Source organism: Glycine soja, chromosome 14 (assembly GCF_004193775.1).
Source record: "Glycine soja cultivar W05 chromosome 14, ASM419377v2, whole genome shotgun sequence".
Classification (NCBI taxonomy): Eukaryota; Viridiplantae; Streptophyta; class Magnoliopsida; order Fabales; family Fabaceae; genus Glycine; species Glycine soja.
In genome coordinates, this window is record NC_041015.1 from 47221746 (window position 1) to 47245954 (window position 24209).

The window sequence follows — 24209 nt, forward strand, 5'->3', positions numbered from 1 at the left end:
TTAAATAATTTAAAATCGTTTAATTTGTGGGGGGAAAAAGATGTATGCACCACTTTTTCTTCCTATTTTTCCATTAGATCACTTCTTACATTTTCTACATACAGAAAAAGATTTTTTTTTTCTACAAATAAGTTTTTTTATGTCATTTTACATTTTTAGATATGTGTGTGTCCCATAAAACGGAGATAACTGGAAATGTAGACCAATATCAGTTCAGACTAATAAAACTAAGAAATTGCGGCAAGTTTTGTTTTCAGAAGAATTAACTCGTAAGTTATTTAGGTTGGTGATGGAAACCAAGAGTTAGGGGCAATTATGACAGTTAATTGTAAAAAGTAGTAGTATTTTTCTATCAAAAATATGTGCAATAATAATCGTCATTAGCAGTTATGTATTATTATGTGTTCAATCTGTCATGTTGACAGTTTAGGGAAGAAAGTTTTACATATTTTTAAATGTGTAATGGGGTGAATAGAAATATATATGTTGTCTTATAATTTGGACACAGAACTCATCTCTGCAGGGGTCTATGACACTGGACAGCAAATACTGTTGTATTCTAAGCATTTTACGTGATTTAATAATACTGTTCAATTAGTGTTCTCAGTTAATTTTTTAGAACAGACAAGCAAATAAGTGATACAAAATAATTTAGAACAACAAAGTGGAGGGCGTAAGAGCAGCAAACCAATGCAATTTACTAAGCATGTAGTTGCGAATATGCGTCTTAAATCCCATTGATTGTGCCACAACTTTCATACTTGATAAAATCACCTTTGGTGGCTTTTGACTGATGAAGAGCGTTTCATATTCCATAGAGCTCAAAACTTGTTATTATGAATAAAAAAGAGTCATTGAAAAGAGAGTTACAATTAAATAGTATTTTAGGAATGATATTATTAAATAAGGATGAAATTAGTTAGATTTGTTTATATTTAAGTTCAAGAAATCAAATAACTGTTTTGCTTATGTATAATTTCTAAGGAAGTAGTGTAAAATCAGTTTTTTTTTTATTCTTATAAAAAAAGAACAAAAGGAATAGTATATGTTTTATTATAATTTAATAAGTTATTTTTTCAACTTTTAGTTATTAGTTAGTTTTTAACTTCTAACTAGTTTTTTAGTTAATTCTACCGAGCATAACCATTGTGTTAGGAATTAGGAGTAGTTTCCTTCAAAAAAAGGATTTGGGAATGGTATGTTAGAAAATGTGTTTGATACTTGATAGCAATCTTCTTAATGATTAAAGATATTTAGACTAAAATATAACTATAATTAAGGTTTAAATATATTTTTAGTCTTTACAATTTAGTATTTTTTTATTTTTATCCTTGCAATTTTTTTTATTTTTAGTCCTTAAAGTCTTTTAGATAACATTTTAACCAATAAAAAATATATTATTTAAAGCATCTTAAGTATGAAAAATAAAATAAATATAATATTGAAGTGTTTAACCATGCCTAAAAAGGATGCTTTCTAATGAAGAATACACTTAGAAAACTAAAAGGAAATATTAGATCATTTCTAATATCATGACATATATGAAATGTTTGGACGAGAGAAAAAAAATAAACAATAAACAAAAAATAAATTTAAAAAAATCTTTTTTTTTCACTGTCTGAGTAATTCAAGTTTCAAACTATTATCTTATTTCTTACTTTCTTTTGACCTAATGAAACATATCCATGATGATTTGCTAACCTTAATTAATGCTTTTAAGATACTAATTAAAAAATTAAAATGATTTTTTTCACAGAAAATGTTGTAAATATATTTTTATTGAAATTTTCAATGTATGTTATATGACGTTTGATAAAAAAATTATTTATTGATTTTTATATTACTAAGATTTAATTTTTAAGGCACTTTGAAACTTGTCAAAAAATAAATTAAAATCAAATATATTAATTTTTTATTTATAAAAGTACAGTTGAAAATAATTTTTAAATAAATATATTATTAATATTTTTATATAAGTGTAAGATTAGGTTGGAGGGTATTCTATATAAGTGTAAATAAAATTTCATTATTTGTAGTGTAATATTTTTTAAATACAAAATAAGAAGGATTTGACAAATGAAATTCAGAAGTCTAAATACTTTTATCTTTGTATTTTTTTTTCAAGCTGCTTAAATTTGCATTTTTTTTCAAGCTGCTTAAATTTCTCTCTTGTTTAGGGTAAAAATAGTAAATGACTATTTTAGTCATTAAATGTATAAATTGGTGAATACTATGATAGATAAAAAAATGTGATAATTATTTTTATTATTAATTTTATGATATCATTTTATTATTAAGTTATAATATTTAAGAATTAATTTGACATTAAATTATAAAAAATCAAGCTCATTTTTTGTTCTTTTACAAGCTAAATTCTCATTAGTTTACACATTCACAAATAAAAATATCATATATATATATTATTTTATTATTATTATTATAAATTTTGATTGCCTAGTCAATTTCTTCCTGACATGTCATGTTAAATAATGATATGTAAAATTAAGAAGTGTGTGATAAAGATACTTTGATTGATCAGTCCACACTCACTCATACCACTCCTGCCTTTTCAAATTAGGTCTCACTGATTATATTTTCAAGTACAATCACCACTTACCCCATGTTTTCTCCATGAATATTCATCTTATTTTCTATGACAAGGGCAAAAAATACTCATTTTCACCTTCTTTTATGTGTAAGACCTTATAAACTCTTTTCGAAGGGCTTAAAGTTGTGCTCTTTTGAGCTTTGTTAAACTTTGATACTTTTGCTTCATAAAATCTCATATATTTTGGAACTATTCTCATTAAGGATGGTCTTCAAAATGGTTTGATCAATGGCCTAAAATGAATAATTCTTAATTTTCGAGCATTTTAGCTATTGTTCAACAAATTCATGACCTTCTCCTAGCTTAAGTAAACTTCATTCCTTCTGTTGTGGCAGAGATTCCATTCTTAATTAGTCTCTAACATTCCTTTGTTATTTATCTTTTTTCAAGGGACTAATAACAAATGAAAAAAAAATTATCATGGAGCAAACACAAAATCACTAATATATCAATGACTAAAAAAAGTGTCAAGAACCAAAAATATTTTTTTTTTGTTTTATCAAGGAGAAAAAATAAAGAAATTTTTATTAGTGAGCAAACATATTATTTAGGTATTTATTGGGGGATCACAGACATACTTTAGCCCATAAAAATGATAAGATTATGCACATTTTTTATCGATAATAAAAAATTGTTAAATACTAAATATATTAAAAAAACATACTACCTTTGAACTCATATACAAATAAAAATAACTACTTTCACATAGATTAAGTAAGTTAGTTGAAATAATTTAATTTTATTAATCTCAAGTAAAAAAATAAAGTTATTCCTAAAATGTTCTTCATTGAAATTTGATACCATGAATAAAATAGACTCCTTGAAAATAGAGTTGCAATTAAATGAAGAGTGTTTTAGGAATAATATCATTAATTATGGGTGAAATTAGTTAGATCTCTTTATATTTGAGAACAGAAAACAAGATAACTTTTTTGCTTATATATGAGTCCAAATGGAGTATTACTAATATTCATGAGTTAATTTGTAAGAGCATCTCCAATGAGTGCAACTTAAGCAACCCATTTTAAGTTCTTTATCTTATATTAATTGGTTTCTACAATATCACATCATAACTACACAACTTATATATTTTTAGGGGTGAGTAAGCAGGCTGGCCCGCCCCGCTTAAGGCCCGCCTATGTAAGCCCCCATTGCCAGTAGACTAGGCCAACCTGTCCCGCACTCTTACATGGACTTAATACATTGGTCTACCCTCGCCCTGCGGACCCTACGAGCCAAACGGATTGGTTCACGGGCCTAATTTTTTAAAAAAAAATTACAATCTCAAAATAAATATTTTTTTCTCTTAAAAAAATAGTCAACTACACTCAATTATATATATATATAAGTCTTAATAAATTTCTAACAAATACTCAATTACAAAAGTTTTAACACAACCAAATAAATTTTCAACATAAATGCAAAGCAATTTTGGATTAGGCTTTTACGATTGATTAGGTTTGGGTTGAGCTTGGCTGGTGGTTGTGGATTTACGAGCCAATATGCAGACCAAACTTGCACAGCTCGTAGATTATACGGGACGGACCCAAAATCTTACATAGCCATGTATTTTTTAAAAAATTTGGTATGTTGCCCGCGTGGACCACGAGCCGGTCCATGGACCTGAGCTCGTTTACCCACCCCTATATATTTTGCTCCAATGGTATAATTTTTAGAAACTTTTATATTACCCCCTTAAATAATACTTAAATGACAAGAAAATATTTTTTTTACTCATAAGCAATTGTTGCTTATATAAGTAACCAAAACTTAATTTTAAGAAACTCAATATGGCACGTAGATCATTCCAATGGTAAAAAAAATTAAGTAGCCTTATCTAAAAATAAACAATTCATTAAGCAAAGAGCGTTGAAGATGCTCTAAATAATTAATTTTAGACACAAACAAGAAATCTGAAGAATTTGGTGCTTTCATTCCATGGTCCAAAATTTATTTGTATCATTGATCATTGGTCCTTTCAAAAATCAAGTATCAAATTTCCAACTTATGATATAGGCTTGATCAATCATGTCAAACCCAAGGAAATGAACCAATAAGGATTGGGTCTAGCGGAAGTAACTAGTCTCTCACAATGTAATTAATTAAAGTTAAAATCTTTACTAAAAGAGGTGCTCACATTTAATACCTTATTGTGTCTTAGACAATATTGTCTCCCAAGAGACATGTCGGAAAAAAACCCCAAGGAAATGCATAACATGGAACAACTCAAAGAATATTTGTTGGCGCATAGAAAAAATAAACATAACTAAAAACTGTATCAGTCATCCTCCTCCCAAAAAAAAAACCACGTTAGTTATTTCTGAGTCAGAATCAAGGAAGTTTCTATTGACCGGTGCATTCCAATTAGATGGATTTTACTATGTGAAAAGTAAAACATTTTTCACACAGTACAAAAGAAACCTTCATGGTTTGAATTTTTTTAATTTTCATCTGATGGCTCAATTTTTTTTTCATTTTTGCTATTCTTTTTTTCTCTGTTTTTGCTCATCTTTCCTTAATTGCCCCCTTTATTCTACTTTCCTCTTCTTTGTTCCCCAAACCAGATCTTATTCCCCTCTCCTTCTATTTGCCACCATTGTGCACCACTATTTCTCTACCGCAGGCAACCACACCACGTTACTATCACCACCTCTCCACTATAACATCGCCACGACGAAGGCCTCTGCCTCTTTTTCTTCACCTCCTTTCCCAGACAATGGACCACGTCATCGCTGACCTCATTGGTTGATTACCTTCATCGGAACAAAGGAATCCATTTAGATATGTTTCGCAACACCATATTTGGTTCAATTGAAACAAGTCTAAATGGATTCCTTGGTTCCAATGGCTACCTTGTATATCTGCACGTTTGACGACTACCTCATAGATCTCGGGCATGACCTTAACGACGATGGCATTGGTGCCAACCTAGATGATGATGTGATAGTTGGCGTCAAAGATGCAGAGCATGAAGAGGAAGGGATAGAGGCTCCTATTTGTTGTTTTTTTTTTAATTTTGATTTGGTTTTGTTTCTTGAATCTGGGTTGCATTTTTTTTTGTATGTCCTAGCTTAGGGTGGTACTGTTTTTTCTTTGGATTTGAGAAAAGTGGGTTGCATTTTTTTTTCAATTTGAGTAACGGAGGGTAATTTGCGATTTTCATATTTGAGAAAGGAAGGATGATTATGATGGTGTAGATGGTGTCGCCTTTGTTGACTTGGAAGGGGTGGATGCATTGTTGCGGTGGAGGTGTCATGGCCACTGTAGCCGTTGTTGTCATCATCGCTTTCACGAAAGTTACAGATGTGTTGTTGTCTTTGGCTTGGAAGGAAGAGTCATTTTCCATGGCGTCGTTGCTGCCATAGTTGGCTTCCTTTGATGACGATGATGTCGTTGTGATAGTTGCGGTGGTGTCGTCGCCGTTGGTTCTAAGTGGTGACGACTGTAACATCCCTTTTTCGTAAAATAAATTTAAAATGTTTTTATTTAAAAATAAATAGTTTTAGAAAAATAATGAGACTTTTGTAATTAAATAAATAAGGAGAAATAGTTTTATTGATTAAAATAATGGTTTTAAGGTAAATAAAATAAATATGTATTTTTATAAAATAAAAAAGGTGTTTTATTTATTCATTTGATAGGGAGTAAAATAAAGTTCATTTTTTATAAAATAATAAAATAAAAAAAAATAGAGTAAATAATAAACTCAAAAGAGCCTAACTGAGACATATTAGGTCAGATTTTTACATTTATGACATGCTCTCTCTTTCTCCCAAATTTGTTCTCTCTTCTTCCTATTCCAAAATTCTTTTTTTTTCCCGCATACACTCAAACGCATCTCAGAAAAACTACACCCCCACTAAAAATACAGCTGGCAAATGTTACATCCCTTTCCTCTACTGATCCATGATTAATGGTCATTAAAAATCACAACAACCACACTTTAACTCAACACCTTAAGGTTGAAATTTATGAGTCTTCTCCTCACTTATATGATGTTTAAATTTTTTACTTTTATTCGATATGAAACTTCACCTCACAATTGTACTTCATTATACACTTTGTACAATAAAAATTCTTGGAAGTTTATACGTGTGAGTAGGGTCACCTTTTAAGGTGCTGACACCTTGGTGTAATCAGTTTTAGTTTTAGCTTGACACAAACCATTTGTAATGTACTCTACAGGATACAAGAACAAAACCAACTAATCTAGCATATAAAATACCTAGTTTAGTCACCCAATTATGTACCCGTAAAAACTAAAAAGTGTCGCCAGAATTTTAAATAAAGATAATATTATTCTCTTTTTTTTTTTGCTAGAAGGCGCATTGCCCGCTGCACAGCACAAAGATATATGTATCCTAAACAACTAGTAATATTTTATCAATTCCAGTTGGAATTCAAATTATTTTATGTTTTCTGCCTCTTTCCTACCCTTTCAATTAAAGAAATAATAATACTTCAGAAAAATTAACAAAGGACAGGACAAAAGTAATTTCAATCCCGAAGCTTGTGCTGTTTATGGGTTCGCCAAACTATTATAATTTTTATTTATTTATTCTCCTATTAAGTTATATCAAAATTTAAACGAGAACTTGGATTCAAAAAAATACAAAATATCTGTTGCCTGTCAATGGCAAACAAGCATTACGTAAAAAACATTGAGCTAGTCAGACACAGAATATCATACTTTTACAAGTTTCTTAGTTTTAAGTTAAGAGTTTAAGTTCTATATAAGAATAATTTTCCTAAATCATTCGATCATAGATTATCATTTAAATTATTTTAAAATACTTATTTTAAAAGTTATCTAATTTACTATAAGTAAGTGATAAATTATAATTAAATTAATTATAAAATATTTTATACAATCAATATATAACTTTTTTTCTCTTAATTTAATATCAATAAAAAAAGAGCACAGTAAACAACTAGTGACAAACATGATGGAACACAGAATGAAAATTGCAAGAATAATGGAGACAATTAGTTAATCAATCACTGATACGAAAAGCAGCAATGTTACTGATTTGAAAGTAATTACACTTCTACAAACAATTCCTCAACTGAATCCCTTCACTTCACCACCTATGCACAAGACACAATGCCCAAACCAATATTTCCAAACAAGTAAAAAAAAAAAAACTGAAAAACCAATACCACCCCGCACTATGCCACAAAAACGAACAAATCAAACGACCTTTATATCCTCCCGTCACCACCGCGCGCCGCCGCGTCCCACCGGCGCTCCAAGCTCCGAATGCGAAACCGGACCGGGCGCGTGAACCAGATAAACCGGCTGCCCAACCGGTCCAGTCACGGGCCGAACCGCTTGAAACACTCCAGAAGGCGTGTGAATGAGATAAATCTCATTCCCCGTAGTAGGAACCGCCAACGAATAACCCGCGTTATTACTCCTCTCCTGCATAAACGACACCGTTCCTGTTCCAGTTCCAGTAACCGAACCAGGATGAACGAATTGCGCGTGTGTGTGTGCATGCGAATGCGCCACTAACGGCGTCACTTTCTCCGCGTTCTTCTGAACAAAACAGTCCCCGCCGTTAACACCGTAAACCCTACCGTTATCATTATCTTCCTCTGTCTTCATTTTCCGTTGCTCATTGTTATTCTCATTCTGAATCTCAGGTTCGGCTTCACGATCCTCGGGAAAACACTCCGAATCCTTCGCCGGAGCATCCTCCGCCGGTGGCTTCTCGAGGCCGAACAGAAAATCCGGATTCGCCGTCGGCGGCGGAGCCGGAGAATCTTCTGGAACGTGAACGGAATTGAGAGCGTCGACGAACCACTGGCGCTCGGATTTCAATTCGGTTGGAGCGAAATTGTTGTTGTTGTTGTTGTGGAGGGGGAAGAGGAAGAGGCGGAGGCGCGCAGGTCTAGATGAGGAGCGGGAGAGGCGATCGTACTCGATCATCATGTGGTGGAGGTCGTCGTCGTTGGTGACGGAGATTAAGGCGTCAAGGTCTTCGCCGGGGAGCTGGTACTTGAAGAAGGAATGGTTGGAGAGGGCGTTGTTGGCGAGGGAGGAAAGCTTGGCGATGAGGGAGGGGAACTTGACGTGGCGGTCGACGGAGAGGATCTTGGTGTCGCCGGCGACGTAGGTGAGGTGGTTGTCGTGGGGGCGGGGCTGGATGCGGCCGCCGAAGCTGCACATGAGCTTGACCTTGGGAGGGGCGTCGTCGAAGGAAGGGCGGCGGTGGTGGTGGTGGTTGTCGGCGGCGTCGGGGTCGCGGGAGCAAGGGGAGGAGTCGCGAGAATCCATGGAGATGGAGGTGTTAGGGTTTGGGAGGGAATTGAATTTCAAGAGTGTGGGAGTGGACTCAGTGTGGAGAGTGGTTGGAAGAGTGTGGGTTTATATATTATGGTGGGGGTGGTGGGGAGCAAGGGGGACGAAGAAAGAAAAAAAGAAAAAAAAAAAAAGTGATAGATTCACCCAATCACCTGAGTTGGATGCCCATTAATTATGTTCCGCGTGAGCTACTTTAATGCTTATATCTATATTTGTTCTCCATCTGTATATAAGTCTAAAGTCTTGCTAGTTGTGTTCTTAAAGATATGGTTTAGGAATTAAAACACAAAAATATTTACTTTATAAATTATAAGAGTGAAAAAAGAAATATCATGAATAGTATTTTTTTTTCTCTTAGTAAAAGTATTTTTAATTTAAATTTCTTCATCAATACTTTTATAACATTAGTCATGATTTGTCTTATATATAAATGTATTAAAAAATGGCGTATGACACAGGTTAACAAAACTTTTATTTTATGTTATTTGAAAAAAATATAAATGAAAAAAATATGAACTCTTTATCGTATCATATTAATTAATAATGGAAAATGAATACAAACATGTATAATATATTTGTTTTTTTTAATTCCTATTAAAGTTATTTTATTCCTTGTAAAACTGTAAAATTTAAATATTAGGATTTTTTATGAAATAATTTAGTTCCATAAGGTCGTAAACTTTTGATATTGGTCTCCTTTAGAGTATATTTATTCTACTCTCTATTAATATTTAAGAAATGTCAAGTTTATTTTCTAATATATTGTTGACAAGTCAACAATGAATAGTAATAAGGACTAAAATTTTGAAATAAAATTTTATAAGGACCAAAATCATAAAAAAGTTGTGAGAACTAAAAGTATAAAATGAATATATATATTATAAGATTAAAAATATATTTAAGTTTTTATATTATATTATTTTATTGTAATGTGCACCAAATATTGAATAGGTTATAACTTATCATACTCTAATCATATACCTTTTTATTTGATCATATCATATTTCATCCATTAAATGAGTCCTTAAAATAGTTGTATTAAAGTAGTAAAAAAAAAGGTAAGTTAGTAAAAATTAACAAATTTATCATATATGTTGATTTCTTTTCTTTAGTTATGTTGATTTGTCATTAAATGATCATATAAAGATATAATTTAGTTTGTTTAGCATAATGAGTAAGCTGTTGTAAATCTATACGTGTCTTCGATTGGTACGGATATACAACATATAAAATTTTTATATTATTATTTAATTTTAAAGTCATAAGTTTGCTATGTTTTTAATAATTATCTTAAATCATTTAATTAGTTAATAATATAAAAGTAAAAATACATAATTTAGTTTGAGTTTAATAGGTGTATACAATAGTGTAATTTTTTTTTATTATTTCATCAAAAATTAATTATGGTATGACTTTTAAAGTAATAATTAATTTAAAAGTCAATAAATTTATCATATAAGTTGACTTATGATTAGATGATAATATTTTTTTATATTTTTACTGTTTATAAATTATTGTGTATAATAAATTTATGAATTTTTAATAATCATATTAAAAATAAAATATTTTTTTAATTAATTAATTAATTAATAAAACTTACACTGATAATGCAAATTCTATAATAATACTTTTTTACGGATATAATAATACGTTTCTACCCAATACATTAGGTGTATAAGTTAATGACCTAAAAACATAGAATGCTTTTTATTAAAAAAATAAAAAGGTTTTATTTTAGATTTGATTCATTTTATTTAGGCGGAGTAAACTTATTTAGAAAATAAAATAAAAAATCCTTTTAAGTTGCAGCATAAATGCATTTTAAAGATTTAAATTTGACAATACTAATTATGGTATAATGGTCTTTTTTTGTGACAAAGTTATAATGATCCTATGCGAGTTAATTTGTAATTTCAATATAATAAAACGTTTTCATTTTTAACTCGTATCTATGCATAAGAAAAAAGGTACCTGGACAATAAAAATGTTGTGGGCAGAAATCGCAAGCCATCCCTATCTAATTCATCCTTTAAGATAGGTTTTGTGGGGGAGACAAATCAGTTCTCTGAATGGATTTAGTTCAATTGATATGAATTATTGTAAATTTTTTGATATTATTTTAATTTTTACCGATAAAAAAATAAATGAGTTGCTCATGTTCTTGGAAGGTGGCTCCATCTTATCTAAGTTACGTTTGATCAAAGTGCTCTATGTATTGTTGAATTACGTATGGTTGATTTGATTATGAATAAAATTTCTTGAGTTTGTTTCCGTAAAATAAAAAACTATAAAAGATTTAAGAAATGTATTGAAAGACTTATTTTGTATACTCATGTAAAAAATTAGTTTAAAATGTATTTGATTTAAAATTTTGATAAAATTAATTTAAATTATTAATATTAAAATTTCGTATTTATAGTTAAAATAGTTAAATATGTTTAAAATCTCTAAAATATATTCAAAGTTTGTAATTAGTTTCTATTTTTTTTTTAAACTTCAAAAGTTTCGTTCTATCTTTGTTCTCCGTCCAAAATGTTATCCATTCATGAGGACCATTAATTTTAATGACTAGATTTATCTTATTATCATAGGTCATGTTACACTAGATTCTTACAACCCCACCTAGAAAATCATTCTGATCCTTTGCCGTCGGGAGTGGAAATTTCTGAAGGCGGCTCCCTCCTCTCCGGCGAACGACCGCCTCTCTTCTCATCACCTTCCCTCTCCTAACAATCTCATGATCACGTTTGTACCTACTTCAAACTCAGGAACTTTCTCTCAGTAACTTCAAGTAAAATGAAAAAAAAAAATCAAAATAAATATGATGTTCATGAGTTATACATCTTGAGACAATTTTATTTAATAAAAATTAAAATCTTTTTTATAGAAAAAAAAACTTGCTATTTTAAGATGAGGTTAGTGGTTACTTTCAAAATCAACGGCACTTGTGAAAATATCCACATAATATATGACATTCCTTCACCGTGATTCATTCCAAAGCATGCATGACAGAAGTTAACAAAAGGATTGATTAAAGAAATTAAATATTTTCAATGATATATTAACATTTAAATCACTATTTTCACATTTTAATAATACTCCATCCACTTTAATCACAACCTTTTTTAATTGATCACATAGATGAATTTAAAATATTTTTTATATTATTATTTAATTACTAGAAAAAAGTGAATTGGATGCGTGATTTATTATAACTTATTGATACTTGGCTTTGATATCTATGAACTATGATATCTATCCATAAAAAATATTATCATTTAATGAATTATAATTTATCATGTATTAAAATTCATATTTAAGATAATTTAAAGTAAGGCTTATTTCAATTCGCATATCACAAAAAATGAATTTCCTTATTAAATCACATATTGTCAATCTTTGAGTTATGTCATTGCCTCAATAAGAGGTTTATTAAACAACAAAAAAATAAAATATAAGAGATTTGTATTGACAGTGGGATAAGAGGTCAGCTATTTAAGAAATTATATATAGATTTTTTTTATAAAAAAAAATAAAAAAGAAAGTTAAGTAATAAATGGAAGTTTAATAAGCATATATTAACAGTATAAATTTTTTATATTCTAAATCAGTAAAAATTAATCATATATGACTTTTGAATAATTGTTATAAAGATAAACAAATTTTTCATGCATCATGATTCATGAATGAAAATATGAAAGACTGTTTTTCTAACAGTAAAAAGAAAAAAAAAATGAAAGACTTCTAATAATATGCATTATTTATTGAATAATAATAATAATTCAACGCAAAGAAGACTGAAGAAAACTTTAGAAATTAGAAGAAACCATAAAAAAAAATTCTGTATTCTAAATGGTTTTATTGAAAATTTGGTTCTTGGTCGATCCAAAAGGCGTCATACATGTAGCAGGCCCCATCCAGTTAGATAAGGCTACCTTATTGAAAATTTTGTTGATGTTGTATTTTAATACAAATTAAGAGGAACTATTGTTAATAGAAATGCTACCCTGAAACACATTCATACTTTTGTAGTATTAGAGAACCATGCTAGCTATGCGTAAATATTGCACGCTTATGGTAATTAAATTAAAACGACATATTAATAATGTACTACACACGGTAATATTGTAGTGGTCTAGCACGAATAGAAAAGGACTTTAATTTTAACTATTTGTTTACCGTAATATAAAAGGACTTTAGTTTTAAGTATTTTAAAAACTATGTTTACATTTAATAATATGTTATCATATTATTCGTTTCATATTTGAATGATAATATTTTGTCATAATATACAATAAATTTAATATTTTACAGTTTATATTTTAAAATTATGAAGTATAATTCAAATCATTAAAAGCAATGGTATAATATATATACTAGATACACGAAACCAGGTGTGGTCTTAGGGTAAGAGCCAAAAATTAATTAAACTATATATAATCCGTTCCTTAAAGAAATATATTATATTAATATTTTAGTTTGTACATCCCATATAATAATTATTTTTTATATACAAAAAATTAATCATTAAATATATTCATTATATTTTAGATTTATGCTACAATTAAAATTTTAACATATATAAGATTATTTTTAATTATTATTTTTTAAAATGAAATTGAATTTTAATTTAGAAAAGATAAAAGATGATAAATTAAAACATATATTTGATTAAGAAAATTAAGTATACAAATAAAGACAGAGGAAAGGTAATTCATGATGGAGATGGCTTAGACTTTGGGAGAGATTTTTAACTAGTTTGGGAGAGTATATGAAATATATCTTTAAAGAAAACAAAGAAATAAAATATTAAAAATGTCTAATTAAGATACTTTCAAAATCATGTATTAAAAGTGATAGAAAGAAGTGACACTCAAAGTATGACAAGATATAAGTGTCAATGGAATTTGGAAAGAGGCATGCTAGCCTATCATTTTGTTAATGTATATTCACCATGTGACATTGCACTCAACAGAAGACTATGGGAGGAGTTGAAAGCTAAAAACAAGGAAACCTCATTGATCTTTGGTGTTTTATTGGAGATTTCAATAGCACTAGAAATTTCAATGAAAGAAAAGGAGAAAGTGATTTGTATAATGGAGCAAGCCAATATAGGGAATTCAATAATTTTGCGTTGGATGTGGAGATAGAGGAAGTTCCAATTATGGGTAGGAAATTCACTTGGTTCTAATGAGAGAGCTATGAGTAGGTTGGATAAAGCATTGGTCTCTAAGGAGTGATTTGACACATGGAATAAAAGCACTTTATTCATCTTGGAGCGAAAATTTTCCAATCATTGCCCAATATTATTGAAGACATCCACACAAGATTGAGGACCAAAGCCTTTTAGGGTGTTGGATTGTTGACTTCAAAGACCATAACATTGCACGTGTTGTGGAAGAAGCTTGGGGAGGACTACATGTGGAGGGTTGGGGAGCGTTCATCTTGAAGGAGAAATTAAAGGGATTGAAAGGGAAACTAAAAGAATGGAACAAAATTTCTTTTGATGACCTTGATCAAAAGCACCTAAACCTTGAGAAGGAAATGAACTATCTTGATAAAAAAAAAAGGTGAGGAGCAAGGATTAGTGAAGGAGGAAAGGCTTCATAGAATAATAATCCAACAAAGTTTGTGGGAAGTGGCCATGCATAGAGAGTCTTTGTTGAGACAAAAAGCTAGATTGAAATGGATCAAGGAAGGTGACTCAAATTCAAAGTTCTTTAATTCGGTAGTGAACTTGAAAAGGAGGAAAAGTATGCTTAGAGGGGTGGTTGTTGATGGGGTTTGGGAGGAGAACCCTACTCTTGTTAAGGAGAAAATGAGAAAATTCTTCCTTAACTGATTTATGGAGGGGGAGGAGGTGAAGCTTAACTTTGATGGGATTGAATTCTCTCGAATTTCTATGGAGGATAACCTAATGTTGACTTCACCTTTTGAGGAATTGGAATTTAAGGAGGCTACTTGGGATAGTGGAGGATCAAAAAGCCCGAGATCAAACGGATGCAACTTCAATTTCTTAAAAGCTTTTTGGGGTACTTTGAAAGGTGACATACTCGGATTTGTCCAAGGATTTTATGCTAATGGTGTGTTTCCTAAAGGCACCAATGCGTCTTTCGTCTCCTTCATTCCAAAGGTGGATGAACCCCAAGGGTTAGGTGAATATAGACCTATATCCTTGGTGGCGGTGCATGTATAAAATCATCACCCAATTGTTGGCCAAAAGACTCCAAAAGTTTTGTAGGTGTTATTGATCAACGCCAAAGTACTTTTTTGGGAGGTAGGAATTTGCTTCATAATGTTATGACAACCAATGAGGTGGTGGATGAGGTGAGAAAAAAAGAAGAAATGTTTGGTATTTAAGGTGGACTACAAGAAAGCATATGATTCTGCAAATTTGGAATTCTTGCTCTATATGTTGGGAAGATTGAGTTTTAATGCGAGATGGATAAAGTGGATCAAAGGGTGTCTTGAATTTGAATTTCTATTCAAATTTCACTTGAATTTGAAATTGAATTTGTGGAGACAAATTTTGGAGCCAAAATTTCACTAATTATGATTAGTGAATTTTAGTTATGGTTTAGCCCACTAATCCAAGATCAAATCCAAGATTCTCCACTAAGTGTGTTTAAGTGTCATGAGGCATGTAAAACATAAATGACATGCACAAAGTATGACTATATGATGTGACAATGGGGTGTAGCAAGCAAATGTTCACCTCCTCTTCTAAAATTTAATTGGATTGGGCTTCTCCCAATTCAATTAAATTTATTTCCCAACACACATCAAATATTCACTTAATGCATGTGAAATTATAAAACTACACCTAATACAAAAACTAGTCTAGGTGTCCTAAAATACAAGGGTTGAAAAATCCTACATTTCTAGAGTATCCTACCTACATTATGAAGCCCTAAATACAAGGCCCAAAAATAATAAAACTTTAATCTAATATCTACAAAGATGAGTGTCTTCAATCTTGTTCTATATTTGTGTTGGTTAATGGAAGCCCCTCAAATGAGTTTGTGCCACAAAAAGGTTTGATACAAGGTGACCACTTGCACCTTTTTTCTTCACTATTGTAGCAGAAGGGCTTGTGGGGGTTTGATTAGAGAAGCCTTGAAGAATTCGTTATTTAAAGGTGTCTCTAATGGGAGGGATGAGGTGAAGGTTGACTTGCTACAATTTGCAGACGACACCATCTTTTTTGGAGAAGCATCTATCAATAATGTGGTTAGCATCAAGGCTATCATGCGATATTTTGAGCTAGCATCATGCCTTAAAGTTAATTTTAGCAAGAGTTGCTTTGGTGGGGTTGGAGGAAAAAGAAAGAATGGCTGAGATTTTGAATTATAGGCTGATGAACATTCCTTTTGTGTACCTAGGGGTTCCTATTGGTGCTAATCCGTGCATAGCTAGCACTTGGGATCGTATTCTTGCTAAGGTAAAAAATAGGCTATCTAAGTGGAAACAAAAACAATTTTCCTTTGCGCGTAGATATGCTTAATTAACTTAGTGTTAACTTCTCTCCCACTATACTTTCTTTCATTCTTTAAAATCCCGTCAATGGTCACACGGAAAATTATTGGTCTTCAAAGACAATATCTTTGGGGTGGGGAGAAAGGGAAGAGGAGAATTGCATGGGTTATTTGGGAGAAATTGTGTTGGCCAAAACAATAAGGAAGGTTAGGGATAAAGAATATTTGTGCGTTTAATGATGCTTTGCTAGGCAAGTGAAGATGGGCTTTGTTTCATGAGGATCATGCTTTGTGGAGGAAGATATTGTTCTCAAAATATGGTGGATGGTGAAGGAGCTACAAATGTATCAATGTGGTGGAGAGACTTAGTCAAGGTGTGTGGGTTTGGAAACTTTTCACAATGGTTTGATTCGAATATGAAGTGGAAGATTGGTAGGGGCACTAAAGTTCACTTTTGACTAGATGATTGGACCAGTGAAGGGCTACTAGCCCACACTCATTCGAGACTACTCTTGAATTCAACATAAAAGGAGGAGACCATATACAACATGGTTTGTGGGTGGAGGAGCAATGGTGATGAAATTTATCTTGGCGAAGAGGGTGATTTGGTTGGGAGGAGGATCTTGTAGCTGATTTGGAAGGTAGAATTGGTGGAATTACACCATCATTCTCACAAGAAGATCTATAGGACTGGCTAATGGATAACCATGGTGAATATTAAAGTTACCATCCAAGGCTATCTATAACACCATTGTGGAGGGCCACAAAGATGATACTTTCTCTCTTATGTGGAAATTAAAGTTACCATCCAAGGCTTCATGTTTTGTGTGGAGATTTCTCTTAGATAGATTACCAATGACATACAACTTTGGAAGAAGAAATATTGATTTATCTAACAATGACACTATGTGTCTTTTTATGTTTTTTGCAGGTGGAAACTTCTAGCCATGTCTTCTTTACATGTCCGAAAGTTATGGATATATGGCAAGACTGGTATGGTGGAGAGAGCGTTGCAATGGTACTTCCAAATGATGCTAAGCAACATTTTTGGCAACACTGTATGGTGGGAATATAGTGCCGAATTACTTGAGGTTGGTGGTGTGGTTTGTTGTAGTATATTACATATGGCAGTATTGAAACTTGTGTGTTTTTGAAGGAAAGGAGTTTGGTAAAGAAACCTTGAAGCAAAAGTACTTGTTTATGGCTTGGTCATGGTTGAATACCAAACAAAAATCCTTTGATTATTCATATCTTTTATGGTCTCTGAATCCTGGTAGATGTTAATCTTAGTATCTATAGGATGTTAAATTGCATAGGATTTTTGTTGTGGCCATGATCGATTGTGGATATAAGCTAGGCTGGACATGGTTGCAGGAAGGGTCATATGTTAACTTGATGATTAAGGCCATGTAGTTTCCATTAACTTTTTTTGTATGAGTTTATGGATTATAAAAGCTATATAGTTGTTAGAATGCTTATTAGAGAATGGTTGGGTGAAGGTGGGTGATGTAACTCCATGTGGAGCTTGTAGGCCTTGGATCTTCTTCATCAATGAAGTCCTTTGCTTCTTGAAAATTAATGGTAGCGAAATGAAGAAGAAAGAAAGATGATTGAAGATGCCACTTCAAGGAGAAGATGAGTCAAGAAGAAGCTCACCATCACAGGAAGTCATGGATAAGAGCTTGAAGGTAGGAGAAGATGAGTGGAGGGAGAGAGAGAGAAGGAACACGAAATTTTGTGTCTCAAATGAGATATGAACTTTGAAGTGTAATTCTCAAATGATCAAAGTTAAAAAAATGCACACACATGACCTCTATTTATAGCCTAAGTGTCACACAAAATTGGAGAAAAATTTAAATTTCTATTCAAATTTCACTTGAATTTGAAATTGAATTTGTGGAGACAAATTTTGGAGCCAAAATTTCACTAATTATGATTAGTGAATTTTAGTTATGATTTAGCCCACTAATCCAAGATCAAATCAAAGATTCTCCACTAAGTGTGTTTAAGTGTCATGAGGCATGTAAAACATAAATGACATGCACAAAGTATGACTATATGATGTGACAATGGGGTGTAGCAAGCAAATGTTCACCTCCCCCTCTAAAATTTAATTGGATTGGGCTTCTCCCAATTCAATTAAATTTATTTCCCAACACACATCAAATATTCACTTAATGCATGTGAAATTACAAAACTACCCCTAATACAAAAACTAGTCTAGGTGTCCTAAAATACAATGGCTGAAAAATCCTACATTTCTAGAGTACCCTACCTACATTATGAAGCCCTAAATACAAGGTCGAAAAATAATAAAACTTTAATCTAATATGTACAAAGATGAATGGGTTCATACTTAGCCCATGAGCTCGAAATTTATCCTAAGACTCATGAGAACCCTAACGCCTTCTCTTGTATCTTTGGACCAATCTTTTAGGAGTCTTCTATCTAATATCCTTGGAGGGTAGGATTACATCAATGGAGGATAGATGACATATTGGTTTCGGAGGGTGGAGGATACTAGTTTTTTTTTTAGATATAAATTTATTGTGATATGTCATATTTGTTGGCTTGGTTAGTTTTCTATTTATGCATGGTTGCAATAAAGCCCTTAAATAGAGTCTAACCAATGTTAATTGATAGATGCTGTATATGTTGGTTTACTTGTATAATGGTTATGGTACCCTTCCATCATCAATATATTTTTTGTTGATAAAAAAAATAGTGTCAATTACATGTTGCATTTGTTAGCAAAGCCCCACCTAAGTCAAGAGAATTAATGTATAAACCTAAACTACAAACAATTTCCCCCAATTATAGCTATTCAATTAGTCTTAGGCATTAGAGGATCTCATTATAAAGAATTGTCTAACAAAAAAAGTGAAATTAGGAAGATTCGAATCCACAGCGGTAAAGAATGTGAGAGTTCTCACCAAATTTTTGACTATTTATCACAAACATACGTATTGAATCTAAATTATGTATCATACGTATTGAATCTAAATTATGTATTCTAATTTATAATGTAAAAGTAAATATAATAGCATGTTAAAGTAAATATTATTTAAATTTTTCAACTGTTGCATCATGAATTAGAACGTGCATCATGAGATTAAATAAATATATTTGAAGTGTCGGACACTTTTTTTAAGTAAAAAAATTAGTACATTACTCTCATCTCTCCTTTATATCTACCTCTCTATCCTGAACAAGAGAGGATACACACTTTATGTATTGAACCACATGTCTTTTATACACTGAAAGGATCCAGTTTCAAGATGAGAGAAGTAAATATAGAAGATTGAATCAATGGAGGAATTAATCACCGGTCACCATTTAATTATATTTAAATTAAATATATGTTTTAATATTATGTCATATAGAGTAATAAATCAACATAATATTATAAAAAAGAAATGTTTTAAAATAGCATAGAAATATTATCACATATTTTGTAAAATATAATAATAATAATAATAATAATAATAATAATAATATTAATAATAATAATAATAATAATAATAATAATAATAATAATAATAATTTATATGAGATCTTCAAATTTGTAGCATTAGGTAGGAAAAAATCAAACCAGTAAAACAGCCCAAAATGTAATATATGATTACATGAAACATACATTGAACATTTAAACACTAGTATTGTGTTTGCATAGGAGTTGAATCCAACGCAACCGCATTCAGACCAAAGCTTCATAGAATGTTTGTATGAGCGTTTCAACATTCGTCAATGACATTTCACACTTTTGGAGACAACTCTATGTGAGGGAAGCTTTAGAATGAACATCTCTTATGTACCATTCAACGTTTTCGCAAACACACACTCAATATACTTGTTTTGGTGTTTTTGCTTTGGAAACTGTAATTTTCTTGTTGAACGTGGATGCAACGCGTATACAAGATATACACTCTAAATAAAGGTGCATCGAACGGGATTATAATAAATTCTACATTTTATTTATCAAAATATTTATTATATACTTGTTAAATTTATTGAATAGTTTCTAATTCTTTTATATTCATTGATGCATATTAACAATACACTTTTTTCTATCAAAGTAATCTAGCTAAGTTGAATGAGATATGTATGAGTGTGATAAATTTCTTGATACGTTGATTCCTAAAAAAAAATAATACACTTTTTCTATTCTTATTTATCATTGATTGATTATTTTTTTATTCTATTAATTTACTCTTATAGTATAGCTTTTTCTTCTTTCTCAACTATTTTTTCTTCGTTAATAAGACTCATTTCACGGTGATCTACACACATAACTTAGAGTTTTTAAAATGACATTACTACTTATGATGGTCTTCAAATTTAAATTGAACTAGCACCCGTGTCTTTGCACGGATGACTCAATGCTTTTGCATGTATAATAGGAAATAAATAATTTAATACACATTCAATTTATTAAGGTCATTATTGTAAAGGAATCAATATTTATGTGGTAAGTATATTGTTTATAAAAGTATAAACTATATACTTTTTGTGGCCAGCACACACATAGCAATAATGGATCAAAGTATTTTAATTTAGAAAATAAAATTAAAATCCAAAAATAAAATAAATACAAGACTAAAAAATATTTAAATCTTATCTAAATCTATAACTATTTAAAATAAAAAATATGTAAGTAACGATAGTAAATAAACATGATAATAGGACAAGGCAGATATGTATGTTGTTCTCTATATCCATCCTCATCGCCACTTAACAAAATAAATAACCAAAAAATGAATAATTCAAATATTAAAAGGTATTTTAGTCTTATCCAAATTTATAATTATATAAGTGATATTTATGAATAGACATGAAAACATGACAAGATGAGGATTGAAATGTTGTTGCTCGCCTCCATTCTCACTTCTATTTTCATCCCTAATCTCTATGAGGGATAAAAATTTGTACTCACTCCCTTTCTCGTCGTTTGGGTTAGGTATACATATTATGTTCTCATACAAAAAGAGTATGAGTATTTAAATAGACAAAATATATTTCATTATCGTCACACAATTATTTCTTATTTTATTTAAAATATTTATATAATAGTATGAGAAATTAAAGTTTTTTTACTGCATGAGAATTGTTTTTTTTAATATTTAACTTACGCTAAATTTAAATATTTTTTTGAATTTTAAATGTAAAAAAATAAAAGCATTGATTTATTTAATAGTTATACTTTAAAAAAGATATTGATTTTTATACTATTTGTAGTTTATACATTATAACTAAAATTAAAATTAATTTAATTTATGATATTATTTGGTAAGTAATTTAAAATTTTTTTTTGTATATTTATAAAAAAATTAACATTATTTTTTAAGAGAGAGAAAAATTGAAAAGAGAGAAGTTTTGGTGGATTTTTTTAAAGAAAATTACATGGTTTGCTAGCCAAATCTTCTTTTATTGATAAAAAATAATAAAAGTCATAGATAATAGGTAGATAATAGAAGTTATTGTTAGTTTTGAGATACTCTCTTCGATTCCAATGGATAAATAAAATTAAGCTCAGAAATGAATAAATAAAATTAATTTTAAGCTTAGAAAATGACATAAAAAGAATACAAGAAAAATATAAAAAAGAAAGAAAATAACTTAAAAAATAAAAAATAGAAAATGAAAATGGAATAAATATATTAAAAGAGAGAAGGAAATATAGAGGAAAGGAAAGAAAAGAAAGAAAGAAAAAACATAAAAGAAAAAATGTTCAAAAAATATCTAAAAAAAAAAGACAAAAAATAGTAAAATAGATAATAAAACATTTTTTTCTATATAAAATAGATATCTAGTAGTAATAAAACTGAAAAATAAATACAAAAAGTAAAAAGAAAAAGTTGAATAGAAAGATAGTGTTTGCTGGAAAACTTCTTACAAAATGTTTACTTGTGTCCAACGAGGACAATGTTTTATGTAGTACATTATATATATATATATATATATATATATATATATATATATATTGAATTCAGAAATATATTTTTTTATTATAGAAATTATAGATAAATAGGAAGGAAAAATGAAAGAGAAAACATTAAAAGAAAAAATAACACAAAAAGAAATAAAAAGGATAGAAAAAAATGTAAAATAAAAAAGAAAACAAAAAGAAGGAAATAATAAATGTTAAAAGAAAATAATTGAAAATGAAGAAATAAAAAAAATTGAGTAGGATAGGTAATAATTTTTTTTCCTATATAGAATAGATAGATGATAAAAAAGGAAGACAAAAAAGAAAAAAACAAAAAAGTTACAAAAGAAAAGTGGAAATAAGAGACAAAATGAAAGAGAAAGTTTTTGGAGGAAATTTTTTTCACCAAAAGGTAACATGTATTCAAGGAGGACCTTGTTTTATGATAGTAAATAGTTATAGATATAGAATATAAATTACATTTTTAATTGATAATTATTACTGTTATTTATAAATTTAAATAAGATAAATTTTATTTTTGTATCAATTTGATTCATTAAAATAATATACTGAATACATTATAATTAAAATAATTAAATAATGTAACTTTGTATATGTAAATGATTGAATCTAAAAAATATCATTTTTTTTAGAGAAATAGAAGTTTTTAAAAACAACCCAAAAAGTACTTGTACCAAATATACATCGAACATTTAACCACTAGATATTATGGAGCTGCGTCGAGGGGATTTATAATAAATTTCAAGTTTTATTTGTTAAAATATTAATTTTATACTTATTAATTCGATGGAATAGTTTCCAATTCTTTTATAATCGCCGTAAAATGCATCTATACAAAAAAAAGTCATTAACGCATAATAATACAATAATAGTACGCTTTTTATGTTTTTTATTATCATCGAAGTTTCTTATAATTCCACTAATAAAGAATAAATCCAAATTATTCAATGAGATTCATATAACTTTTTAAACAGTTAATAATCAAGTTTCATGAGAAAGTTGGGTACATTTTGATTCCTTAGAATTCATTTTTTTTGTTGACAAATTTTTAGGAAATTATTTTGCTGACTTTCACCGAAAAAATTTAATTCAATTGATTGAATAATTTGGATGAATTATTGTAAACTCGATCTATGACATGCCTTTGATTTCTTAAGGGATAAAAAAATATTGCTGCCTTCCACACAAAATTTTTATGCGTAATAAGTGGGCCTTTGTGGTTTACATTTTTCATACACAACGTAATTGTTCTCCACTAGAGAGGCTCCCACATAATAAAAAGGCATGGAGGCTCTAGTGGATATTCTCTGAAGACAACTAAAACTAACTCTCAGCAGACACTTCAGATGCTTCCATGCCACACATCACAAATACAACTCTCATGTCACAAAGTTCAAAATAGAATCTGTCTTTTAATAAGAAATTTAAGATATGGAATAGAATTAGAGTGGGCCATTTGTGTTTTCATAAGGAACTTATAGTAGAAGGAGCGGGAGTTTCTTTCAACGACTTTATGAATAGCTTGAAAGGGATAACTTAATACTCTGTCTTAACTGAAATATAAGAGAGACACAAAAAAACCGAATCACATTCATTAAAAAAATTAGTTAACGTAATTTAATTTTCATACTCTCAATAAAAAAATAATTTATTTTTTTAAATATCATTTATATTAATTGCATAGGACAAAAAAAAATTATTGGAAATAAAATTCTAATTAAATAAAAGTTATTTTGGAGATAGTATCATTAGATAGGAGAAAATTAATTAAAATTTATTTATATTTTATTTTAATACACATTGGATTTTGCTTATATTTTAGTTCGAATAGAATATAACTTATTAAATTTTTAAAATTAGAAATATTATATT

At 29.7% G+C, this 24209-nt stretch overlaps 1 protein-coding gene across 1 annotated transcript; it reads right to left on the bottom strand.

The window, feature by feature from the left end:
- Positions 1-7587: 7587 nt before the first annotated feature.
- LOC114384337 lies at positions 7588-9038 on the bottom strand. Its single transcript, XM_028343997.1, has one exon. It carries the CDS (start codon positions 8886-8888, stop codon positions 7824-7826), a length of 1065 nt encoding a protein of 354 aa, XP_028199798.1. The 5' UTR covers positions 8889-9038; the 3' UTR covers positions 7588-7823.
- Between the last annotated feature and the right edge of the window lie 15171 nt (positions 9039-24209).